Genomic DNA, 19,578 nt, shown 5'->3' with positions numbered 1-19,578 from the left:
AGGTCAGTGAGACTGCACAACCAGGGTGACAGGAGATGAAATGTGTTGACAATCTCCTATTTCAATGAGAAGAGAAGACAAATGTTCCATCACTTTCGGTCTGTAAGTAGTTACTCAAATGCGAACCTGTTGATTAAGGAGATGCAGCAGAGGAAGCTCGCTGTGGATCATTTCAGTTATTATTATTCCTACTATTATTTTTAAATAATAAACACCTTCTCTATAATTATTCACAAGTTAAAGGATCTGCCAGCATCGTGTGCACACATGTTCATGCTCCTGAAATGGTGCAAAACCGCTGCTTCATACGTTAACATGTCTTATTTACAGGATTACTTGCGCTTCCGTGAATTTCTGACCCTTCAGCATGTGATGGTGAAGAAAATGTGGAAAATACAATTTTTTTTCCCACGCAGCACTTTTATATTTCCTTGCACACAGTGACATGTTGCTGAGATAAGTGTGATGCTGATGGTTTCTATACTATGCCTGCATGTATCCTGGAGAGAATATGTATGTTGGTAGCTCAGGACTTGATCCCTGCTGAATGAAAACAGAGGATCAGCCTCCCCTCTGATGTATGTACACACTGACCGGCCTTTCATCGGAACTACAAAGACTGTAGACCCACCTAAATTCCCTTCTCTATGTTCATCCACTGTCATCTCTCATGTCTCTCAACACATTTTCATACAAATGTACAAAGATTAATATTATGCAAACAGTGATGCTTTTACGCAGCGACAATGATTTTCACATTGCTATAAGGTATCAGTACTCATTTATCATTTTATGTCACATTCAGTCCATATCTTTTTCTATTAAATTTTTGTTATCTTTCATCAAGCAAGAAGAAAAATGAGATTACTCCTACTGCACATCATGTCTTCCAAGATTTTCCAGACTCAATTGTTGATATAATTAAATCAAATTTATTTAAAAGAATGATTTGTGTATTTTCTACGATGTGTGACGCTTGACTCACATCTTTAAGTTATTTACATCATCTCCACCCATAATGCATTCCTATTTTCTCATGCATTAGTTTACATAATGTCTCATGTGCTGGACACAACAGTGACATACTGTGACATTAAAATGAGCGCAGAGCTCATCTGAGACAATAGCGACAAACAGCTGGAGGTCTGATGATTCTCCTTCCTCCATTAAAGATGTGTGTGGTGTGTGATCGGAGCTGACACTTGTTATTACAGAAATTGCTCTGGAACCTCACACTGGTATTAGCACATAATGAGGCTTTGAAAGGCTTCTATGTTTTGCAGAGAGTATTATTCTTTGTAGATGTATAAAAAACTGCACTGCAGATTCTGCTCGGATGTCTCCATGATTTGATTTAGAGAGTCTGTGCAGAAGCACTCGCATGTAATGTTGTTAAAGCATTTGAGGAGACATCCGACTAAGCCAAGATGACATTTATGTGACTCATCTTCTGTTATTTCTTCAAAAGGGCCCTCAGTCTAGTTTGGGGCATGATAATGTAATGTGAAAACAGGTTGCAGATACAGTATACGATCACTGGAGTTACTGAATTATTGATGCCGATGACGGTGATGATAATTTAATAAGTCTACCACTTTATCCTCCACATAAGTGTCGCAGAGAGATGGAGACAATCTGAGCTGACATGACACAAGACAAACACACAGAGACAACATCCAACACTCACACATCTGCATGTTTTTGGACTGTGGGAAGAAGCAGAGAACCCAGATGGGACAATGTCACTTTTTGTGTCCAATGTGATTCCAATATCACAAACACGAGTATCTACCGATATGATATTAGTCCGATACAGACATGTTATGATTTATGAAGCTGCCGAGTCATTTCAAAGACACAATTCTCCTACTGTGTATCAAATATTGTTCTTCCAAAAAGAAGTAATAAACAGCCCAACATGACTAAGCTAAAAATGCATTTGCTGATGTTTATTCTCTAGTCTAGTCCATGCATATTAAAGCATGCAATATATAGGATTCTTGGATTGTATCGGATTTAACTTTTGTATCTGTCCAATTTCCAATCCAGTGATTTGACCAGTATAGGAACAATACAGATTCAATCCATGTGCAGACAGGGAGAAGATGTACACTCACAACATACAGAAAGGCCCTCAGTCAGATCAGGTAAACCCTGGTGTTTATGTTGTATGGCAAAAGTCCACTACTCTGCTGTTTGGCCCTCCATTTGAATAATTGTCGGTTTGATTCTTAATGTATCTACAATAAAGTTTAATAAACTATTCCTGCTGCTCATAACAGGATCATAAATTATAGACAGTCTCAAGTTATTAGTCTGCTTTACCATTTTTTAAATTGATAGCATGCAGGTGGAGCTTTAACTTATTGATTCCTTTGAACAATAATCCTGATTCACTGCTTTGCTTTCTCTGGAGATTACGCAAACAATATTATATCGTCACATATACTCAGACTGCTGCGTGTGTGTGTTACACTGCTTTTTGCTCCCCTGTGCAGTTACTGTGTGAAGAGCTGAGGCATGGAGTTGTCCATATTTAGCACATTGTTGCAGTGAGTGTGGAGTTAACTCGACAGAAAATGGTCGTGGGTGAATCACTTCACCTATGAAAACACAATTCTGAGATTAAGGCACCACCCCCTCACCAGTTTACCTATGCTGTGCTGTTTTGTGCTTGTTGAATCACTTAAATGTTTGTGCTTTGAATATTCAGGATTGTATTTTAGAAACAGAAACGAATCAACTAGAAACAATGAGCATATTAAATACTTGGCAGGCTAAGTTTACAGAGTGAGATTACAGTATCACTTAAATATACAATATCACAAAATCGTGCAAATACATGTATTAATTAAGAAGTAATAAATATAATGAATAAAAATGCATAATAAAACCCCCCCAAAAAAACAAATCAGAGTAATAGTATACTGTGTATAATAATATAGATATTATTATTATACACGTTATTTCCATCAAATCAGATCATTTGGTAATTGTCACTGATACAGTCAATGTGGACCTTTGAACAGACTGTGCTTCACCCACATCATGTCCTTGTCTCCTTCACTTATGTCACACATCATCACTGCATAAACAAATGATGACAGGCGACATACCTTGTAAGTTAAATGTTAAGCCCTGTCACTCCCCACTGTCAATAAAAGTAAAAGCTGGGGTTGTTATTAATGATTGACTCCAACTGCAACACACCGTAATCTGATAATCTGTCACTCAGTAGTGACTCCTTCATCCTCTGTACAGTGTGTGTTTCTGTTACTCATGTGAGCATCTGGCTTGTTAGAGTTCTCGTGGACTCTGGTCCAGGGTGGGACCACCCTCTGTTGTTCATCATGATGTGGTCAGTCAGTAGATATACTATACTATATTACAGAATAACCTCATGCCGGTGGTTTGCAGCACATTAACCTGTGGAGAGTGTTTTTGAAAGGTACAGTGTATGCTGCTTTTAATTCATATAGCTTATACTATATACAATATATGGTATAAATCAGTTGTAAGATAACAGTCATGTAATTTTTAGTTTTTCATGACTTTTATGACTACTATATTATCAGTTTACACGCCAGCATCCATGGTTGTCAAATAGACAAGCAAAATTATAAGTTATTGTCGGGAAGCCACTCTTCAACAAATAAATTTGTTCAGCTATGACTGAATTTATATTTCTCAATATATTTAAAAAAACAACCTGTCTTCAACTTAGAATTAACAATAAACAACAACAACAGGATATTATTCAAGACCTTCTCAAAATATTTAAAGACCTTATCGCCATTTCAAGCTGTACTCAGCAACACATATTGAACTTACAAAACAATTTTAGTTTGTAACTAAATCTAAAGAGCACAAAAGCTCGAAAGAATAAATAAAATCAAAGGCAAGGTTTATTAAACAACAAGTAACGCTTTGACTCGATTTTGGTGTTTATTTCGTGCAATGTCATATATTATTTTGCGCCAGTTGTTTGCTGTCGCAAGATTTGTAACGTCACATGTACGCTCGCGGCCAATCTTGCAGGGCGCGCATGCCTGGGCATCGTAGTTTCAAACAAATGTGGGAAATACATTCATGCATACTTTTTGCAGTCAAACTATGGACGAAATTTAATACCTCATGAAATTGCAGCCTTGATTTTCCCAAAATTGATTTATCAACTTTTAATACCGTTTAAGACCCTCAGACACCCAGAACAAAATAAACAAATTTACACAAACAAAAGTAATAATGTTCAAAGTGCAATTAAAATAGAAAAAACGGGCCCAAAGTAAAAAAAAACAAAGCAAAGTCCAATAAAGTCAACTGTCCAGATAAGTCATTGTCCCCAGGTCGTCCGAAATCAGTTGTGCAATTGTTCATGTACCTGGGGAGTGTGATTTTGTTTCTTATCTGTCTGATGTGATAGATGTAGTTTCTCCAGATGCTCAATGACACTGCCTCCCACGTCACACCCTCCATGCATAAGCCGGTGCTCTGCTCCACATTCCTCTGGTCCGGGCTCTGGCTCGCCATCAGAATCGATTCATACAAAAAAAAAAAATCTTATCTTAATCAACTGTACAGTATTTATCCTCTCTTTTCTCAATCTTAAATCAATGAATGTGAACCATTCACATGTATCATCTACAGCTATAAAATGTATTTTATACAGCCCACACACACAAAATAGTGTGTATATGGAATATTTTTAAATGTTCTTAACATTTACCACCACATAGTACACACAAAGTATGAATTAAATCACATATCAATCGTGTTTAAGAATGATTCATTGGATTAACGTCTCTTAATAACACAAATGCGCACAACTGCATGTGTTTTAGCTATCAAAACCAACTGGTTTAGCTTTGTAGCACAAGCTAGCATATAGCAATAGCACAGGTCATATCAGTAACAGGTTGAACTGCTAACATATAGCGCTAGTTTGATTAGCAGACTATTATCCACACAGAAACACAAAATGAACCACATTCTCAAATTCAACACGCTCTTATATACCTCCGGTTGGTTTAAAACATTTTATCGGAGGCATAACGGCACATACTAATGATATATTCATGAAATTAGTGAGTAATTACCCCTGGTCAGCACAAGCTAGCATGCTATGCTACGCACTAATGAGGACTACTCACAGGAGTTTTCTCTCCGGCGAGGTCTGGCAAAAATATTCTCACATGTGCAAATACTTTTCAGAGAAAAAAATTATAATGTTTCATCCACTATAGTTATTAACATTCACTTGCCCTCTTTCGGCTCATCTGTTCTTATCGGTATCGGTGGTGGGGGGGGGGGGGGTGTAAGCTGCCGAGCCGGGAAAAAACAAAGGAACTATGACCGTGAGTAGCGCTTGTGTGTAAAATGCGCACCCTGCTGGCGAAAACAAGGAACGACAACAACATACTATTTTGTGGCCACTATTTAATTTTTTTTACAATGTCATGTCCGGGGATCCGTAGTATAACATTGTAAAAAAATGGGGATTAGACTGCATGTAACTAAAGGGCGTTACATATAGTTCTGCTTCTATTCATGGAAAAGTCTAACTCTGGGGTTGACTTGGTATTAGAGCTGGTTTATCTTGAATCCATGGCTATGGGGCGGTTTGTGTGCACAGTGTTTGTTCTTTATGTCTTAAAACGTTTTATTGATGATTGCAGGTTGTGTAGAATAATGCTTCTCTTACATCCAGAGTTTAATTCAGTCCTAAATGTAAGATACATATTCATGCTTACATCATAAGTGGTGTGTGGTAATTTGAGCGTGATGCTGCATTTGCCCATCAGAGGGAGCCATGGCCTGAATGAATGAGTGAACAAATTATGTTTACCGTGTTCCTCTCAGGGCCAGAATATTTTGATTGCTCTTCCTAGAAGCAATTTTGGTTTGAGTACTTTGAAAAAGAAAAAAAGGGCAGAGTGCCGATTTGTTTGCAGTTGAATTACATTTAACTCTGCAGTGCTGTGTGTGTGTGTGCTTATCCAGCTTTTAAACCACAGAAATCCAATTTCAAAGCCTTGATTTCCATTAGAGTGGCAAGAGGCAGAAACACTTCCATACAGAAGATTATGTTGTTATGTTCAGGATGTTTTCAGCTCATGGTTTCATTTTGACTGATTATCTGATCTGCACCAAGTGATAAGACATAAATCTCACTGAAATATCAACCATTTAAAAAGCCAGACGAAAAATATCAACATTAAATTCAATTCAATTTTTTTTATACAGTATGTTACCAGAGGGACCCAAATGGATGATACCGTTGCACTATACTGTGCAAACTCTACAAATACATATTTTATTACTGTTCTGCTAAAAATCTACAGTGCCCTACTTTAATAATATACAATTATTATGTTTGTTTCTGAACAAAATACAGTAATACAGTGCAAGAAAGACTGAAATATGGTTTGGGTTTATTTTTGTCATGACATTTGTTGAAATGAACATCATCACCCACATTTCTCAGAGGAGTGTGAGAAAATGCCTTCCCCAACACCAGCAAAGCACACATTCTTAAATAAATTAGATTTAGTATCTCATGGTGAGGAAAGCTTAGGTTTTGAGACAACTGGACAGTGTTGAGTAAGAGCAGATAAGATAGACTGTGTAAACAATTCCCACAAACCTAGAATTGAATTTATTAGCAAATTATGTGATGTAAGTCATAGCTGAAAAAACAACAACATTTAATCAGCATCATTTGTTGCATAACAAAAGCTAATTTGGATATGTTTTTATATAAAGACAGATATGATTGCACAATGTACTGTAGATTACACACAGTGAAAATGTTGCATCAGTTCACTTATGTTTTGTTTCAGTCAACACACAACACACGTTTGCACATTCATAGTGAGGTCACTCATAGACAACACATTCCCTAGCCCCTAACCATAACCAAGTGCCTAGCCCTAACCTTTACCCTAACCTAAACCGAGTTCAAACCCTAACCCTAAAACCAGGTCTTAACCTTCAAAAATTCCTGCCAGCCAAAATGTCCTTATTTTCCCACTCCCCATTGTTTATAATGGGGAGTGTGTGTATATGTGTGTGTGTGTGTGTGTGTGTGTGTCCATACAAGAACACACACTGCATCACACATTGCTGCATCCATAATAGGCACAATGTGCTGGGCCTTTAATTGCATTCATGTGAGAGAAGATGGAGGCAGGGTCTCATTTATTGGAGAGTCAGCGACCACAAGACTGCCACTATTCAGCTGGCAGAGCAAAAACCACAACATGACCAACCTGATCACTGAGACACCATTTTATTCCCTCACACAAACACTCTCCCTCACACACACACACACACACACACACACACGACACAAACATCGTGAACACATGGTCCCCTCAGCATAAACACAGCACAGATGATAACGCGGTAGAATAGAGGGGTGCTGTCAGAGAAACTCGGCAGCAGGAGGATGCACATCTGCTGACGACACACAAGGCCTCCCCCCCCGCCTCCTCTACCTCCTGTGGTACATTCCAGATGGATGTCAGAGGCATTTAAATGAGGAGGATCAGCTCCAGAGGCTGCTTGTGCAGCGACAGCTGGCCTAATCCAGGAGGCAGACAGAGCAGAGGGGGGGGTCACACACTGCGAAGTGAGGGCGAGTTCATGGATCTGCTGGACCAGCTCTTTGTATGTATGACAGGGACAGGCTATGATTGGATAGAGGAGATGACTGTGTGGCTGATGTGAAAAGTGTTTCTGGTAGTATGTCTGATTGACAGAACGCTTGAAGTGTGTTTTTCTTGTTTCTCTCCCATCTTGTTTTACATCATCTTGGGAGGATAGCACACTCTATTCTGGGCCATTTGCTGTTTGGCAACCCTCTCTCCTCTCTCTGCCCTGCTGTAGCTGCTGGTTAACGCAGGCTCAGAGGAGACAGGTACGCTCCACTACCCCCATCCCCGTCAAAAAAAAAAAGCACAAACAATACTCAGCCTTTAACCTTCCCCCCTTCCTTCCTCCCCCACACCCACTGGCCCAGTATTCTTGTTTGTCCCTTGATGGCTTTGTGTAACAGCCCTGAGCCGATCTGTCTGTTGGTGTGTGTGTGTGTGTCGATTGACTGACCCACAAAACAAGCTTTCTCAGGGTTTTTTTGAGGATAGAGTAAAGGTGCAACTGTGCACAAGACAAGCAGATAACATTTGTGCTGACTACACCTGTAAGTGTTGGGTCTAATTGTTTTCAAGCAGGCTGGCTGGAGGGAACTTTACATTTTTACTATTTATTTTCTCGATGGTGCAGCTGACAAGACTGAGAACAGCGGACGAAACAAAGGAACATATTTTCTTACCAAAACTTGGCAACAGTCATTCAGTAGCAGCAGCTGCAAAGACTGAACCAAAGACTCATGATTAGACTTTTGTGAGTGACTTCAGCTGTTTGATGCAGAGCCAGCGTGAGATCCTGGAGAGTGAAGCATCCTTTAAGAGAAGGAGAGGAAATTTAGAGACAGAACCTGCTCATTTCTCCCTGCTCTGCTTGTGAGTTTATCTTAAAAAAGCCAAATGTAATTTTGGTTATGTGTGTGTGTGTTTGTGTGTGTGTGTGTGTGTGTGTGTGTGTGTGTGTGTGTGTGTGTGTGTGTGTGTGTGTGTGTGTGTGTGTGTGTGTGTGTGTGTGTGTGTGTGTGTGTGTGTGTGTGTAACATTTTCTTCTAAAAGACTGGAGCATGACAGACCTGGCATTTTGCATCAGCTCAGTAACGTGGATCTCTTACTTGAGGAAAGCAGACTTTTTCAATCAACCTATTCTGACACAAAAAAAACTGGGGCTGAGAAGTCATCCTTGTATCTAGAGCACACACGATTGAAAACTGTCACACTAGTATTCATTTAGATTGATGGTTTTGTGGCCTTATTCTTTGCTCAGTCTCTAAATTGATTTAAAACAAATCCTCACTTTCACACATAATGTGAGAATTTATTTTGTTTAATTGACAGTATGAATGATATGTGTGGTTCCCTGAGCACCTGTGGCTTTTTTCCTCAGAGATTACAAGGTATTGCCTTTGGTTGTGTGCTGAAATGCAAATGTGCGTAGTCTGTGGTGGCAGGTAGACAGGAGTAGATGATGTATTCCCTGCCCGGTGGCTGAAACAGAGAGAGAAGAGAAGATATTGAGCTCTTGAAGTAACACCATCATTATCACCAACGTTAAAATACAGTGGTCAGGAACTGGTCTTTTCACAGGCAGATTTCTTCCCAACAAGATAATTTGCTCTCATCATTATCCTCCTCTTCCTCACATATACTTGTATAGAGAAATTACATTAAGATGGAGCGAAAGATAAGGGTACTCAATGTTCTACCTTTACGCTTTATCCTACACACAAGGATCACAGGGTTGAGTGGACTCTAATTATTATTTAATTATGTTTTTCATTTTTTTTATGCATTCCAGCCAAAATTCACATACCCTGGTTTATACAGTAGAACAGTATTTAAGCTTATGTCTCACTGGTGGTACATATACGAGTAAGAAAGGTGAGAAAAATAGTAATCAGTGTAATAGAAGAAGTTGTGCAGAATGCCTCCTGACCTCTGTTTGAGTTATACTGGGTGCGAGGACTCTCTGTGTGCTGTATTGCTGCTGAAATATGCATGCGGTTAAAGTCCCTTGGCAAGCTGATACTTTTTGGCCCCATTTTAAGGCTCAGTGGAAATATGGAGTGGTGGCTGTGCAGGATTGTGTGTCTTTGTTTTTATATCAGGCATCCAGTGTGTGGAGAAATATCTTGTACACACGCTTATGTCAACTTCTCATGTTGTTATTGTTGTTGTCCTGCTGCTCCTGTTCACTTCATAAAAGCCTTAAGTGACATGGTTGAGTGGTTTTCTCTCCAACTGCAGGGGGATGAGTTGTTACATAATCATAGATGCTACCGAATATAGCAGCCATTAGGGGATTAGCTCCAGGGTCCAGTGGGCTGGACTCGACGCCGGTTTACTCCGGCCCAGCATGATGTCTTTGCTCCTGGTCGCCTCTTGCCCTTCATGTCGGCGTCCACTGTTATCACGACAAATTGATAAGCCCCTCTGACGGCAGAGATAACATCTTAGCTGACCATTAGTTTACACAGACATGCCCTTCCAATCACAAAAGGAGAGATTGCAGAGTTATTTATCAAACAAACAAACAGATCCTGGTTCAACCTTGTTTTGTTAAAAGGTTAAATGTCTTGTGTGTAACATAGTATTTCCATTTGGCAAAGAGTGTACAATGAGCAGGTCCTCTCCACGTGAGGTGGGTGAAGTGAGAGCAACTTCACCGATAGATGTTGCTTAATCCTACACACTGTGCCTTTACATTCACCTCATTTTACGAGGCAGATGAATAAGAAGTCATTGCCTGAATGACTTTAGTCTGATATTCTTGTTCTGTATGTTTTCATATTGCTATCTTGCAGTGCAAGCATTTTTCCCCTGTGTGTAGAGTGGGATGTGTTGATTGGAAAGTGTTAAGCAGAAGGTGTAAAACATGGTATGAGTTTTGGTCGTGCAGATAGTTACACAATCTCTTTTTGTTTTTCTGTGTGCTTTTGTACCATTTAATGAAGCTTTTTGTCATCATTGGCCCAGTTAATGAGACCTCGCTGTTTCACTGTCAGACTGCAGGTATCATTCAGAACACCTGTGAGCTTATGTATGTGTGGTCTATAAATACTGATAGACCACATTGACACTCAAGCGCACACAAGATGAAATATTTAGCAGGATAATTAATATTTCAGTAGCAGGTGTGTACATTGATATCATTGCAGACAGAACACTTAATATAAACAACACAGCAGTGAATAAAATGGTCTCACATCTCTGGCTCTGTTTCTCGCTAACAAATGCTTCTGTTTGTCTTCAACTTTTTCTCCTTATCCCAAGTTTTAATTTTAAAAGGACCATTTTCTCTAGGCACAAACAGCCACTGAGCTCAGGAACAACAAGCTTCAGCAGAATGTATTTATGTAGGATAGGATGGCATAAAAATACTCTCTCCAGACTGACTGAGCTGCAGTTTATCTCATGAAAAGTGATTCATCATCTTTTTTAACGGAAATTAGTTGTGTCTCTTCACAGAGAACCATTAGGCTTTTGTCTAATTTGCTTGTCTTCAGCTATACGGCTTGAACCACTCACGCTGAGGGGCATATTTTCCATCCTTACTTGATGTTTTCTTCCTTCTCTTTCCTGCTCTTTATCCACAGTTGATCTCCGTGGTCCCCGCCACCTCCTAACTTCCCAGCATTCCTTGCCTGGTATCCCTGTGGCCTTGAAACAGTCCATTGACCTGCGTACATCCATGGACGGAAAGTACAAGGAGATTGCCGAGGTTAGAACTTCACCGAAAAAAAGAGAGATTTGCTGTGTGTAGCTTTATTAATGTTGTTTCCTGTTTGTGTATCTGTGAAGGAGCTGTTCACTCGCAGCCTGGCAGAGAGTGAGATGCGCAGCGCCCCCTATGAATTCCCCGAGGATAGCCCCATTGAACAGCTGGAGGAGAAGCGTCATCGCCTTGAGAGACAGATTAGCCAGGATATCAAGTGAGTGAGAGAAAGGAACGAGATAGGTGGTCAACATACAAACCTATGTGACTGTGTTTGTGATCAGACTCTGTTCTGATGGTCCTAAAATGTGCTCTGTCTTCAGGTTTGAGCCTGACATCCTCCTGCGAGCCAAGCAGGACTTCATGAAGACGGACAGTGCCACTGACCTGGAGTGAGTTTTTGCCCTGTTTACGATCCAAGATCTGTATTTGTACCAATCGATACAGTAATATAGACCTATGTGAGAAACCACCAAAATCCCACATAAAATTTCATCAAAGTCTTTCCTTTTTTAACTTATGCTTCCCCCAAACAGATAAACACAGCCAAAACTATTATAACCTTCTTGTTGGAGGTAATAAATATGTATTTGTTGATCTCTTATTAGATTTATGAAGGAGCAGATCCAATCTCCTGAGCTGCAGGAGCGAGAGCTGGTCCCAGAGAAAGAGTACCAGAGGGTCACTATATCTGGAGAGGAGAAATGTGGGGTGAGTTCAGATCGGTCACTGCATTAACTAACACACAGGAAGTATAGCTCTGTCCTATTGTTTTTCCTTTAGCTCTCATCTTTAATCACTTATCCCGTTGCTCTTCCATCAAGGTTCCCTTCACAGATCTGCTGGATGCAGCCAAATGTGTGGTGAAAGCTCTGTTCATCAGACAGAAGTACATGGGTCTGTCGCTGCAGAGCTTATACAGAACCACCGCTCACTACTTGCAAGATCTGAGCGAGAGACCCTTATTCCTGGATACATACGAGGAGGAGATCCTAGAGAACACAGTCACACCAGGTATGCACACATGTACACACTTCCATCTTCAGGTACTGTACACTAAAACCATTTAACCAATAAATAATAATTTCAAATATGACGAAACTGGTGTGATTTCAGGAAAAAAAAAATGCATAAAAAGTACGTAAATAAGTAAGTACTGACCACCGAGTGTGTCATTAAAGAAATGGGGGAGGGGGAGTTAGTGCTCACAGATCTAGACCAGTGCATTATGGGATTATGGGATTATGGGATTATGGGAGTATGAATGGTGTGTGTTATTTACCACCTATATAATAGACCAATAAAATTATTTTGCAGGCCGGTAAGAATTGTATCTTCGGGCCAAATGTAGCCCACAGTCCTCAAGTCTGCTATATACTGCATGACATCACAAAACTTCCCAAAAAGGATAGAAACCTCAAGCGGAGAACAGTACATAAATCAGGATAATCAAAAATAATCACCACCATATTAACTTGTAATGTAAAAATGGCTTCCCTGGTAAGAGGTTTTCCATGACCAAGTCACGTGCAGTATTTTCACATCAAGACGTGAAACACCCACATACTTCACAATCCATCTGCTGCACAACCGTGAACATGCTGTCAAAAACGTAGATGCTGTTAAAACCAGACTGTCATTGCATGAGTATTTTCTTTCACCTCACTTAAAGCTGTGACACAGTGACAACATTCTGTCCCCTCTCAGGTGCCACAGTGCACCCTCCCATCTCTGAAACGCACCCGTATGAAAACCAGGATACGTCCAACATGCCACCTGACATTGGTTACGGCTGCAAGATGGTGGACGGAGTCATGCACGTGTACACAACAAGGAGCACTATGGAAAAGTGAGATATTTGTGATGAATCGTTCGTTCCACACATGCTTTGTGTTGTAGTCCTCAGTTTGGAAGGAGCTCACAAACTTTGTAGGCGGCAGATTTTTCAGCTTACAAGTGGTTTTTTTTTATGTTGCCAACAGGCGCACAGAGCTGGACCTGCCATATCCAGACCTGCACGAATACATCGCTGATATGAACGTCATGATGGCCCTCATTATCAACGGCCCAGTGTGAGTTTATGTTTATAAACGCACGCACTCACTCATCTTCTACCGCTTTATCCTCCACATAAGGGGCGCTGGTGCCAATCCTAGCTGACATAGGGTGAAAGGCAATTTAGGTTTGCCTAATCCCCAAATCTACATGAAACTGGAGAAAACACATTATGTTTATACAATACATGTTAAATTTAAACTTTCTATATGTAAGAATTAGTTAACAGATTGTATCAGACGACTCCTCCATAACTCTTTCCAACTATGGTGGCCTGCTCGTGGCAAAAAGGATGTTAGTCTTCTACATTTGTGTCGTAAGCTTCAGCTTCAAAATATAAAATACATACTTGTTTGCCTTGTTTGTCCATTTGAGCTGCTGCAGTAACACAGTGGCACAATGAAGCAAGGTCCTTCCCTGAAGTAGATATACAAGATATCATATTTGGCATTTCACCAGGCATTTTCTTGTCTGCTGTTGAGCAATTTCATAGAAAAATAAGATGCCAGTAAGAAAACACAAAACAAACCATTTGTTTGTTCCTGTTGCCACAGTAAATCCTTCTGCTACCGTCGCCTGCAGTATCTGAGCTCCAAGTTCCAGATGCACATCCTACTGAATGAGATGAAAGAGCTGGCGGCACAGAAGAAAGTCCCACATCGAGACTTTTACAATATCCGTAAGGTGAACCTGATAGCTGTTCCCTACTTTTACCAAGCACAATTACTCGCTGTAATCCAGAACCAGGCTCCAAATATGTGTGTTTCGTAACCGTTTGTCCGTACAGGTTGACACACATATCCACGCCTCGTCCTGCATGAATCAGAAGCACCTGCTGCGCTTCATCAAAAGAGCCATGAAGAAGTATCCTAAAGAGATAGTTCACGTGGAGAGAGGGAAAGGTCAGACGCTCATGGAGGTGTTTGAAACCATGAACCTGACGGCCTTTGACCTGAGTGTGGACACACTGGACATGCACGCAGTGAGTGACGCCCATAATATACTAGAGCTTTGTGTTAAAATGACAAACGGTGATTCAACTAGGTGGCAGTTTCAGCAAATTAAAAATGTGACGTAGCATTTCAACTTTTGCTGCAGGACCGAAACACTTTCCATCGCTTTGATAAGTTCAACGCTAAATATAATCCCATTGGCGAGTCCATCCTGAGAGAGATCTTCATCAAAACAGACAACCACATTGAAGGGAAATACTTTGGTCACATCGTTAAGGTGAATGCATTATACTGTATTTGACTGTGCCACTGCAGAATGACTGTTACATACAAGTGTAAGTAAGTGGTAACTGATGCCCTCTGCTGACTGTCTGTGTCACTGCTTCTCAGGAGGTAATGGCTGACCTGGAGGAGAGCAAGTACCAGAACGTGGAGCTCAGGTTGTCAATATATGGTCGCTCCAGGGACGAGTGGGACAAACTGGCCACGTGGGCCGTCACGCACCAGGTCTACTCCGATAATGTGCGCTGGCTTGTTCAAGTGCCACGACTCTTGTAAGTAACACAGCGAAAAGTCACTAAATGCACCACTACTGGCTTTTCCATTACAATCACTCTGCATGCTGGTTTCTTTGGTGGACTGGTTTCTATTCCAGCACCAGGAAACATCTTCCTGTGCGCCAAAGAACATAAATCCTAAAAGGTTTCAAGTCTTGAAAGACGATATAATAAGTTTAAAGTAATTTATTATTAAGTGTCTCTTACCAAATACACTTAACCTGCCTTGAGTTCCTTTAATTATTTATTATAAACTGTATGCTCACTACAGAAGCCGAGAACTGCCATGCATTTTACTTATTTATATGCAACTTATTGTTTTCTTGTGATTAATTTAGTTCATTATCTCCGTATAACAAATATTATTTACTACAAAACTTAATTAATTATTTTGTTAACTGGATAACAGAAGATGTAAAATGATTTATGATAAAGTTTTATATTCAAGATTTAACACATTTTTTTTAACCAGGTTATACATGCAAGCAGTTTATGAAATTATGACGTTTAAATTGGAATTTCTTCCTCCATTGAAGTAAACAAATGTAATGTTCAGTCAATGCATCCATTATTATGCACCACATCACTTTCTTATTCCACATTCCTTGTGCCTTTAAAGTGACGTCTACCACACAAAGCACCAACTGTGTAACTTCCAAGAGATGCTGGAGAACATCTTCATGCCTCTGTTTGAGGTCACAGTCAATCCGGGCAGCCACCCACATCTGCACCTCTTCCTTCAACACGTAAGAAACCCTTCCTTTCTCATGACTTTAGATTCATTGTAGTCAATCCTCTTGAGGGTTCATTGGGTTTGTTCTGTGTCCCTCGTACAGGTGGTGGGTTTCGACAGTGTGGACGATGAGTCAAAACCAGAGCAACATATCTTCAACCTGGACAGTCCGCTGCCAGCCAACTGGACAGAGGTGGACAACCCACCCTATTCCTACTACCTCTACTATATGTATGCAAACATGACTGTGCTGAATCACCTGCGCAGGTATGTAACCACACCTATGTTCAGCTGATCACTAATATCTGATTTTTGTTTAAAGCCAATTGTCCCTGATTGTATTTTGTTGGTATTTATGCCATGCGCATACTTTGATATGTGATGAAAAATAACCTAATTACAGGGCAATTATATGACCCCACTCTCTTTAACCCTAAGTGCTCACACGGCACAGATCTGTGCCGCCCGCAGGTGCACCTTTGGTAAATTGTAGTGGGAATAATACACAACTTCTTATATGGACATCCTCAGGATTTACAAAATGCAGTTTTTTCATCTTCTTATGTGTTGTTGAGTCAAAGTTATGATTCATTTTAAATAGCATATTTTGTTTAAAACCAGGACTAGCCATCATTTTGTAAAAGGCACAAAATACAAGCCAAGCAAACTTTGAACTGTGACGTTTTTCAAAATTTCAGCAGAAGCCTCCAAAACAGGCATTTGCATGTGTGTGCGTGCCTACACACTTGCACATTAATTTACATGAGCTTCTAAATGAGCTAATGTCAACTTAAACATGTGTCTTTTCTTACCAGGCAGCGGGAGTTCAACACATTTGTCCTGCGTCCTCACTGTGGAGAGGCCGGGCCGATCCATCACCTGGTGTCTGGGTTCATGCTGTCAGAGAGCATCTCCCATGGACTGCTGCTCAGGAAGGTGGGACCTTAATATTGCAATATGTACTTCATTTTTCACACTCATCAGACAGTTTGACCTTCCACATGCTTGTGAATTCATGGAGAGCACCTGCATTGTTGTCATAATGATGCTTCTTTCAGTGCTTGTCATGAAATTTTGGTATATTGCTTATTGAGAACATTACGCCTTATGTCCCTCCAGGCTCCAGTGCTGCAGTACCTGTACTACTTAGCTCAGATCGGCATCGCCATGTCTCCTCTCAGTAACAACAGCCTATTCCTCAGCTACCATCGTAACCCTCTGCCAGAGTATCTGTCCAGAGGCCTCGTGGTGTCTCTGTCCACAGACGACCCTCTGCAGTTTCACTTCACCAAGGTCAGCGTGCATGATTTTGTAAACAACTTATTTTTGATTTAATCAGAAACACACTACATTTTCGTAAGTTATGAATTTACCGCACTCGAAAATGAGAGGAAAATTGTTTAAACTGAAAAAAATTAAAGTTAGTGACATCTAATGGTGAGATTGCAGAGCGACTCCTCCACTCTCCACGTGTCTGGGAGCAACGGTGGCCTACGCATACCAGAAAGGATATAAACACTCACTCTTTCACAACTCTCCCGTTTTCTACTTCCCCACTTTACCACTTCCTCCTCCTTTTTTAATTTGTGTGTATACATCAGGTTTATGTGGGTGGAGTGATTCTTCCACATCTTTGGCCAACTTATAGATGAAAGGTTTATTCTAAGACTACACAAAACAGTTTCACACCTCTATAGGCAAACGTATGGGTAGTATATTCAATGTCTGCTTATAAACCTTTAAAATTCTTTCCAAAAATGAGTCTAAATGAGCCGTTTTGCTTGGTGTAGGAGCCCCTGATGGAGGAGTACAGCATTGCGGCTCAGGTGTGGAAGCTGAGCTCCTGTGACATGTGTGAACTGGCCAGAAACAGTGTGCTAATGAGCGGATTCTCTCATGAGGTATCAATTATATGATTTATTTACAGCACATTACACATTATCTACTTTGCCCCTTCCTTTCTCACAGTGTATTTTCACTCTGACGTTTCCTCTTTAAGGCAAAGAGCTACTGGCTTGGCCCAAAGTACTACATGGAGGGACAGGAGGGTAACGACATCAGACAAACCAACGTTCCCGACATCCGCGTGGCATACCGTTACGAGACTATGTGTGAGGAGTTGAATTTGATCACACAGGCCATCCGCACGGATGAGCTGGAGACCATCGTGGAGGAAGGCGGTCTGTGTATGGGAGCTGTGCAGCGCGCAGGGCAGTGAACGTACACGGCAACACAAGCAAAAAAAATCAAAAAAATCTCATCACATTCCCCGTTTTCATATCAGGACTTTGTATAAATCTGCACATAAACATATCACCCCTTTGAAAAGAGATGTGTTATGAGACTGTGTGAGTTGCTACTGTAGCTATAAGGGAGAGGACCTACAATCTGTGTACCCGAGGAGTCGGAACCCTTTAGTTTCTTTGAATCATTCTTTGTTTAGTTTGGTGATTTTGCAATGTTTCTCCTATTTAATTTAATTTAATTTAATTTAATTTAATTTAATTTAAGTTAACACTTTTATAGTCGGTCTCTGTACAACATCTACATTTCTTTTTTTTTAAAAAGGAAACATTTAATCCACTGACTGAAGAAAAAAGTCAACTACTTTGAAGGTAAAATGCCTTATTATAATGTTCAGGGCTGTAGCAAACACTGGAAACACTGAGGCCATATTTGTGCCGTCTTTACTGAGGCATCTAGTGACCGCAGGGAGTTTATATCCTTCACATAAAAACACAACAAAATAAACATACTTATAGTGTGGGGGAGGCTTTCATTTAGAGAATAAATCATTTTAGAAGATAAAAGTGAACAACCTTGTATAATTTCCCGACACATTTCCTATATTTTTTTTTAGATCCTGGTAATAAATTGAATAAATTAATAGAAACCGTGGAAAGGTTACATTTATTTAGATCTGTGTTATTTGCATTCTGCTGAAGTCTTCTGTGCATTGATGTTGAAACTTTACGTTTAGCGAGCAAAAGTAAAGTTTAATTCAGTAGTTAATAATAATAATTCCGGAACCTGAAGGAATTGCTTAATTTAAACTTGCAAAAGACTGGAGTCGGGCAGTAGGTAGGGCAGACTTTATCATGTGATCTCAGTATTCATACAGTCCTGGGTTTACATTTGTCTAGTTAGTAAGTAAGGGACCTGATTTACTAACTAAACAGACTTGAAACAATATGTTTTTGTTTTGATGCTGTAATTATTCACATGATAAATACCTCATGTTGTATTTAATACCGGTAGAAAACTCCACCTCTTCATTATCTCTGCTGATCACATCATTCCAAATCTCCTTTCTCCCTGTAATATTCTTGCTGTCCTTTCGTTTTTGTTGTTTTTTATTCACAGTGATTGTGATGGGTGTTGCATGAAAGCACGTCAATATTTGTTTTTCCGGTGTGCGGCGAGCCTGTAAGCGTCTGATTATACTTCTGTGACTTTGTCTCTGCTGTAACTGCTCGCCGAGTGATGGCGTACATGACGATCTGTGCTCTCAGTTCTTCCTACACTTGCACAAGCTCGACGTGTGCCAAAGCCATGAATGAAGCACTGAGAACTATGCTTGTGCAACACCCATGCAGGAAAAACACATGCTATCAGACAATTCTAATGTGCTGTTCGTTAAATATTATTTATTGGTATTTGTGTCGACGATGGGGAAAAATGTTGTTGGAGCACTTGCCTCCGTTCAGTTTGCACGTCTCAGAAAAAGAATAAATGTCTTGTGAAACAGAAAACGTACACAAAGTGATGTCTACAGTGTGTGTGTGTGTGTGTGTGTGTGTGTGTGTGTGTGTGAACTCATTATTAGTAAAGCAATATACAATACTTGAATTTGTCTTTTTATTAGCTTTTAATTATTATGTACTAATTATATCACGGCGTATAATCACGTTATCCTTTACAA

At 40.1% G+C, this 19,578-nt stretch overlaps 1 protein-coding gene across 1 annotated transcript; it reads left to right on the top strand.

Moving 5' to 3' along the window:
• Window positions 1–11,319: 11,319 nt before the first annotated feature.
• Window positions 11,320–17,874, top strand: ampd2b (adenosine monophosphate deaminase 2b; the record flags this gene model as incomplete). Its single annotated transcript, XM_083894561.1, has 17 exons — window positions 11,320–11,364; window positions 11,445–11,575; window positions 11,682–11,750; window positions 11,967–12,069; window positions 12,183–12,372; window positions 13,066–13,207; window positions 13,341–13,430; window positions 13,968–14,097; window positions 14,201–14,395; window positions 14,512–14,643; window positions 14,757–14,920; window positions 15,543–15,669; window positions 15,760–15,927; window positions 16,476–16,592; window positions 16,776–16,949; window positions 17,447–17,557; window positions 17,656–17,874. Exons 1-17 carry the CDS (start codon window positions 11,335–11,337, stop codon window positions 17,872–17,874), a joined length of 2,292 nt encoding a protein of 763 aa, XP_083750687.1. The 5' UTR covers window positions 11,320–11,334.
• Window positions 17,875–19,578: the final 1,704 nt, after the last annotated feature.

The sequence above is a fragment of the Microchirus variegatus genome (assembly GCF_963457635.1).
Source record: "Microchirus variegatus genome assembly, chromosome: 9".
Lineage (NCBI taxonomy): Eukaryota > Metazoa > Chordata > Actinopteri > Pleuronectiformes > Soleidae > Microchirus > Microchirus variegatus.
This window is presented reverse-complemented; position numbering and strand designations above follow the sequence as displayed.